The sequence below is a fragment of the Podarcis melisellensis genome, assembly GCF_964234715.1.
Source record: "Podarcis melisellensis genome assembly, chromosome: 10".
NCBI lineage: Eukaryota > Metazoa > Chordata > Lepidosauria > Squamata > Lacertidae > Podarcis > Podarcis melisellensis.
Window position 1 is genome coordinate 72,148,863 of NC_138542.1, and position 7,667 is coordinate 72,156,529.

The 7,667-nt window shown below is 47.6% G+C and overlaps 1 protein-coding gene across 1 annotated transcript in view; it reads left to right on the plus strand.

Moving 5' to 3' along the window:
• Positions 1 to 370: 370 nt before the first annotated feature.
• The window catches only part of LOC309379832 (cadherin-related family member 5-like), a gene marked incomplete at its 5' end in the record, with an annotated part of 53,319 nt that continues 46,022 nt past the window's right edge, over positions 371 to 7,667 (plus strand). Inside the window, 3 exons of the mRNA XM_081929297.1 lie at positions 371 to 409; positions 2,315 to 2,459; positions 7,225 to 7,439. Coding sequence (XP_081785423.1) covers positions 371 to 409; positions 2,315 to 2,459; positions 7,225 to 7,439 — 399 coding nt within the window. The remainder of the gene's footprint in view (positions 410 to 2,314; positions 2,460 to 7,224; positions 7,440 to 7,667) is intronic.

The window sequence follows — 7,667 nt, forward strand, 5'->3', positions numbered from 1 at the left end:
CATGCAAGAGAGTGTATTCAGAAAGGACTCATTCAGGTGTCCTACATGCCAGGAAATGAAATTCCTGCAGATCTATTGTCTAAGGTTGTTAACAGAGAACAGCTTAAGGTTTATGTACAGAGGTTGCAATTGAGTTGAAACACAGGTACAGCAGGTTACATGGAAAGGGGGAGTGTGGCACACGGTGTCTGAGGTTCCTCTAGTTCCTCTGACAGATGGATGGAAGGCTGATGATTCAAGGGCCATAGATGTGATTGTCTTGTCCATCTCTCTGGAGGCTTCTATCTCCTTTCTCCCTGAGCCTGGGCAGCCGCTGAGTTGTGGGTTCTTCGGTTGTGGTGGTGGGGAAGCAGTGCACAGTGGGTCAGGCATGGAAGGCGAAGAAGGAAAGCCGAGAGCAGCGGCAGTGGTAAGGCTCGGGCAGCGTGATTCCTCCCTTCCCATCAGAGCAGCCCCAATCCCATTCCTACCTGCATGTAAGCAGGAAGGGGCTGGGATTCCTCAGCTGGGATTCTCTCTAACTGAGAGATCCCTGCCCCCTCCTGCTTGCATGCAAGCTCTGATCGGCAGCATGAAGCCTCTCTTCACAACTTAGTTGCTGGGGACAGGGAAGGTGGAGGCAGCCCAGAAGCTGCGTCTTAGAGCCCCTGCACCACCATCATATGGGGACTTGTGAGCAGCTCCTGAAGCCAGCCAGAGCCAACTGCTCCTGGCTGCTGAGACTGCCGCTGCTGCGTTTCCCGGGGACATTAAATGAAATCCGGGGACATTCCAGCGATGGAATTTGTCCGGGGACTTATTCACAAATCTGGGGACTGTCCCCGGGAAATGGGGACGTCTGGTAACCCTACAGTACAGGCTCAGCTGCGACCCACTCTGCTCTCCATCAAAGACCAAAATCCAGGCCATACAGACCGAAAAAGGGAGCTCACCCCATTGCGGTTCGAATCCCCGCGACGGGGTGAGCTCCCGTTTTTTGGTCCCAGATCCTGCCAACCTAGCAGTTCAAAAGCACATCAAAGTGCAAGTAGATAAATAGGTACCGCTCCAGCGGGGAGGTAAACGGCGTTTCCGTGCGCTGCTCTTGTTCGCCAGAAGCGGCTTAGTCCTGCTGGCCACCCGGAAGCTGTACGCCGGCTCCCTCAGCCAGTAAAGCGAGATGAGCGCCGCAACCTCAGAGTCGGTCACAACTGGCCCTAATGGTCAGGGGTCCCTTTACCTTTACCTACCATTTGCCAACAGACCACACATCAAAGCCTTCTTCTTCTTTTTTTAACAAGGGATAGAGAAAGTAATAAAACATAGACAACCAGAGCCAGGAAGAGATATGTAGATAACCAGAGACAGGAAGAGTTGACCATGTCAGATCACTAATCACAATAATCTTCTGGAATAAGTTTCCCATACACCAGACAGTGTTGATAATATGGAGCAAGATGAACCAGTAGTTTAACTTGACCTAGGCAAGCTTGACATCACTTTCTCTATGTTCTGCTGATAGACGGGAGGACCCATCAGAATCAAATAGTAGGCAGGTGCCTTCCTGTCCTCGAGAGCCAGTGTGGTGTAATGGTTAAGAGTGGTAGTCTCGTAATCTGGTGAACCGGGTTCGCGTCTCCGCTCCTCCACATGCAGCTGCTGGGTGACCTTGGGCCAGTCACACTTCTCTGAAGTCTCTCAGCCCCACTCACCTCACAGAGTGTTTGTTGTGGGGGAGGAAGGGAAAGGAGAATGTTAGCCGCTTTGAGACTCCTTAAAGGGAGCGAAAGGCGGGATATCAAATCCAAACTACTCTTCTTGTTGTAGGCAAAGGAAGGCCAGCTCCATCTTTGTATTCATGTCATTATCATTCCGAAATGCAAACGTGCAAAAAATAATTATATTCAGGCAGTGCTTTTTTTCTATAAAAACGTTTAGGGGTACTCTCATTTTGCTTCAAGAAAATCACCATTTTATAGTTCAAATTGGGGAAAAATAAATACAGTAAATGGACAAAAGTAGAAAGATTCACAAAAGGTTTAGGGGTATGCGTACCCCTGTGTACCCCCCAGGGAAAAAAGCACTGTATTCAGGAAATGTCACTTGCAAAAATGTGAATATTCGTCTGCAAAAAAAGAGAAGAGTTTATATTGGTAGAAAATTGCACTAAAATGATGCTGAGTTTTCATGAGGATCTTTTATATATGTTTCTTTTTAAAAAATGCAAATGAATGTGGAACTAATCTGAAGTTTGGGGGAAGTGAAATTGTCTGATTGGATTCCCCTGATCTGTATTCAGTTCAACCCTCGGTCGTGATGCTTTCTCCCGTTCCAGGAAACCTGCTTGCGGCTGCCTGCCCTGCCCTGCAGTCCTGCATGTGAGAACCGATTCTCCCGGGTCGCCTGGCTGCAAAATATGCCTCCTTTGACATGCGGAGTCCTCTTCCTCGCCATCGACATGTCCTTCCGGCTCATCACAGGTGAGTCCAGGAACCGGGAAGGGCAGAAAGGTGCCGCAGTAGGCAGGCAAGCTGTGTGCTGGCCCAGCGGTAACCTAAGAAATGTGGTCTAGGTCTGGTCCCAAATCCAAAGGTTCTGCTAGGAGTCAGTCTGACGGGGCCAAGACAGGAAACCAGGCAAAGACGGTGCAGGATCTGGCATACAGCAATGTTGCTCCCACAACCTGGGGCGGTGTCCGATCGCCTTTTATCTCTGTCAGGGTAATGGCCGGTTCTGATCCCCCAGCGACTCACCTCCCTGTTTTGCCTGAAGACGAACACTCCTCCTGCGAGTACTCAGGTCTCTCCTTCTCTCAGACCTCAGTCTCTGCAGCTCGGGAGACGTTGGTGGGTTACTAGACCCAGAGGCTGCCTCAGCCTCCCCTGACCCAACCGGTAGTGGAGCAGCTGTAAGTGATGGCCCAGCTGGAGGCAACGAGGTCATCCCTGCATCTGGAGCCAGGGCAGCTCAGGCCCCTTCTCGGCTCAGCTGGTGCTTGTTGCAGGGGAACCTGTGCAGACTGGGACTCTTCAGGATCAGGCCCCAGACTTGGTTCAGCTGCCGCCTGAGGCAAAGGATCCGGTGTGGACTGAGACCCCTCTGGTTCCGAGTCCGAGCCCGAGTCCCAGGCCATCACAGTCTGGCCTCGGAGGTACCATGGAGAAAAGGTGACCTTCTTGGGATCCAGGTGGTCTTTTTGGCATAGCACCCTCGAGCTGCATAAGAGGCTTTCGAGGCCAAAAGCAGCTCTTTGGATTGGGTCCAGAAACGGATTGGCAGACAGGTGGAGTCGGACCAAAACTGTCAGGGGTTGGACTGACGGGAAATGGTGGGGACCACCCCTCCCTCTTCCTGCACCTTCCCTAGAAGATCAGGACAGTATAGATTAAGAACAGTGGTTTGCAGAAGGGCACAGTTCAGAGGCTGCAGAGGAGAGAAGCTGGGAAATATTGGAGGAGGAATAGCAGGAAGAAGAATAATCGGGGGAGAGAAAGCTGTCAGACTCAGTGTCTCTAGAAAGCATTCCTGATCCCCCCTTCTCCCAGGACCAGGCGTGCCATGAGAGTAGGAGAACAGAAAGCTCAGAGGCAGAAAGCACAGATCAGCCAGCACAGGGGTGACGTAGAGTGGGGATGACGTAGAGGGGTGGAACTTTACTCAGAGCAATGGTCATTATCTAACAGAGACTACATTCCTTCGTATCTGTGAATATTGAATAAACTACAGTGGTACCTTGGTTCTCAAACTTAATGCATTCCAGAAGTCCGTTCCAAAACCAAAGCATTCCAAAACCAAGGCACACTTTCCCATAGGAAGCAATGCAAAATGGATCAATCTGTTCCATACTTTTAAAAACAACCCCTAAAACAGCAATTTAACATGAATTTTGCTATCTAACGAGACCATTGATCCATAAAATGGAAGCAATAATGTGCTGTACTATAAAATAAATAAGACAGTATTGTAGGTGATAAAAATTAAAATTATTATTATTATTACCTGCAATGATGATAGTCATTGTTTGGATGAGGGGCTTTTATCCTTTTCTGCAGTCACACAATCAATCAATCAATCAATCAATCAATCAGTAGCTGAACTGGGTTCCGCACAGTCACAAAAACAAAAAGTCTCAAAAGCAAAAAGGCAAAATAAATAGCAAAAACAAAAGCGCCAAAGTCAAAATAAAAAAAATTCTTTCCAGTAGCACCTTAAAGACCAACTAAGTCAGTTCTTGGTATGAGCTTTCGTGTGCATGCACACTTCTTCAGATACACTGAAACAGAAGTTACCAGACCCTTCTATATAGTGAGAAGGTGGGGAGGGGTATTACTCAGAAGGGTGGTGGGAATGGGTGATTGGCAGATAGCTGTAATGAGCCTGTCACCAGACCCTTCTATATAGAGAGAAGGTGGGGAGGGGTATTACTCAGAAGGGTGGTGGGAATGGGTGATTGGCAGATAGCTGTGATGAGCCTGTTGACGACTCTTAACGACTGCAATAGGCTCCTCAGCCACCCAGCTTGTTGGGCAGAGTCCGTGGGTCCCTGCGGAATAAAGGAAGGAGTCCAGCCACCAACCAGAGCAAATAGCTGTAGACCAAAGTTTATTGCGCAACAGGTCCAAAGGGGAATTGTACCCTGAGGATGGGGTAACAAGGACTTTTAAAAGTTTCTATCTTATCCCAGCATGCAGTTCGTGGAGCATCATCACTACATCATTGCTATATCAGAAAAGGGGAGGGTTATACATGTTTAACATAGGAGGAATGTGTCAGGGGAATAGGTCCGTACAGTTAAAGCCATGGTTTTCCCAGTAGTGATGTATGGAAGTGAGAGCTGGACTATAAAGAAGGCTGATCGCCGAAGAATGGATGCTTTTGAATTCTGGTGCTGGAGGAGACTCTTGAGAGTCCCATGGACTGCAAGAAGATCCAACCTCTCCATTCTGAAGGAAATCAGCCCTGAGTGCTCACTGGAAGGACAGATCCTGAAGCTGAGGCTCCAAGATTTTGGCCACCTCATGAGAAGAGAAGACTCTCTGGAGGCGGACACGACTAAATGACTAAACAACAACAACTTTCCTGAGCTGTCAAGTCGAAAGGATACCTTTATGCATAACATTTGTAACATTTAACAACTTTAAAGATGTGCCCCCCCCCGTAATTTCTGTAACACTACCTAAAAGAAGGGCGGTTAGGAACAAGACCATTAAGTCCGGAATCTGAAACGATCTAACTCTACCACTGGGTACCAGATGGGTTTTGTTCGGAGGTGAAACTTGTTAATGAGTCCAGAAATCTTAGTGGACGCAGGAAGGAAGAGCTTGTGGCTCAAGCTGCTTTGGATAAGGGGTTTAAAGCACGCTACGAATTTACAAGGCTCCCCCAGTCCTCCTCAGGTTCTCCCAGCTGCCAGACCTTTCCATTTGTGTTGCAAAGCAGAAAGCTTTTGACAAGAACCAGCAGCACATCAGCTAATAATAAGTTGATCCGTGGCCATTAGATGTACCTTTGTGGACAATGTAAAAAGTTCATTATCCCGGAAGAATTGTTACCCTGTTGCTATGTTTGGAACGCCTATCATTGCATTTGCAGGATACTGACTGGGGAAAGGCGTTTTGCCTCCATCTCAGTGATCTTTGATAGTGACGCACTACTCCTAGATTCCTGTCCATGGAACAGTTATTTGATTCCTATTATTTGTGACTCCATGCACATATTATATGTCTTCTGTTTATGAATTTTCAAACAACAGTAAAGGTAAAGGGCCATTAGGTCCAGTCGTGGCCGACTCTGGGGTTGCGGCGCTCATCTCGCTTTACTGGCCGAGGGAGCCGGCGTATAGCTTCCGGGTCATGTGGCCAGCAGGACTAAGCTGCTTCTGGCTTTATGATAAAGTAAGGATATGTACAATTTTACAACATGCAGAAAACAATTTATGTAAAGAAATCAGGGGAGTCCTTGGTGGGGGGGGGGAATAATGTAATTGATTAAGAGGATTGATAAATTGTTATGTTGAAATCGGTTAATAAAAATATTTAGAAAAAGAAACAAAAGATTAAGACAAGATAAAGAAGGGGGGCATACAAAACAAGAATTTGCATTATTATACAACCGTTCATTGAATTTCTAAATAAAAGACTTCCAATTCTTCTCATTGTACTTGTATTGTTATTTACGTTTCACACACTGCCTTCTATTACCCTAATTTGTTTCCGTGTACTCTGTGTACATTTGCACATTGCATTTTACAAGGATCAGTTGAATTCCGCAAGGAGATTGTTATGTGGACAATATGTTTTTAGGTAATCTTTGTTGCAGGAATTTATGTATAGGTTGAGAGGGGGGGTTGCCCCTCCAGCAGACATCATGCACATGCAGCCCATTACCAACATCAGCACCATTGCTTTTGTGACTTTTGTGATTTGTCCCCACAAAACACCCCATCACAGTTTCTTCCTATCTATTCAAAGGGCCTCTGCTGCAGAATACCAAATGTAAGAATTCACTGATCAATGTATCTATGTACTAACTCACTGGGAAAACTTCAGAAATTCATATGACATGTGAGCTCAGCTACACAGCAGCCCTTCTGCCTGAGTGATAATCCCTGGTATCCTGATACCTGGGTGCCAGACAGGTAGCCATTCCGGAAATAACAAACCCAGATGAAGACAAAAGGGTGTGATGAACTTGGCTGGGAAACAGGGAAATGTAAATATCTCTTTTGTTCCACTTGATGGGTGTTTGGTGGAGGGCAAGGGGAACCATGGGGCAGGGTCCAGGATGCTCAGATTCCTGCCACCAGACCTCCCCTTTCATGATGTAACTGTGATGTAGTTTGGGGGGATGTAACATAGGGATTAGCAGCTAATAAAAGTTTGGGTTCTCTTTTGTTTGGGGCTTCCATCTTGTTCCACCTTGTGGCAGGTGGGAGTCCTGTCGCGACAGTCTTCAATCAAGACCAAGCCTACTGGCTGCTGTTTTGCTCTGGTATTCCTGGCTGGGGTCCTTGTTTTTTGTCCAAGGGAGCCCTCAGATTTCTCCGTTAACATCCTTGAATATTTTCCATTCTTTGTATTACTTTCTGGTTCGGGAGCTCTTTCACTTTCCCCGTCACCTTTGCCAGTTCGAGGTATTCAGTCGTAAGAGTCTGCCATTCTGTTATTGTGGGTGGTGTTTAATTTTCATTCCTGTGAAATTCTCAGCAGTGTCTGACCTGTCCCTTTTCCCCTCCGGGACTTCCAGCGGTTGCTGACCAGTGCAGCGGGGGAAGCAACATCTTCACTGAGATCCCGGAGAACAGCCCCTACGGCACCTTGGTCTGCCGGTTAATGGTGTCCGGCGATCCTGAGGGCGACTCCGTCCAGCTGACCTTGGGTGGGATCGATGCCGATTGGTTCTACTTGGACGGAAAGGCTGTGCGGCTGAATGTCTCTGAAGAAAAGGTGTTGGACCGAGAGGTGAGTGTTGCCAGCCAGTGCCAGATATACATATAAGCTAAGATGTATAAATTAAGGTGCTGTGGGTTAAACCACAAAGCCTAGGGCTTGGCGATCAGAAGGTCAGCGGTTCGAATCCCCGCGACGGGGTGAGCTCCCGTTGCTTGGTCCCTGCTCCTGCCCACCTAGCAGTTCGAAAGCACATCATAGTGCAAGTAGATAAATAGGTACTGCTCCGGCGGGAAGGTA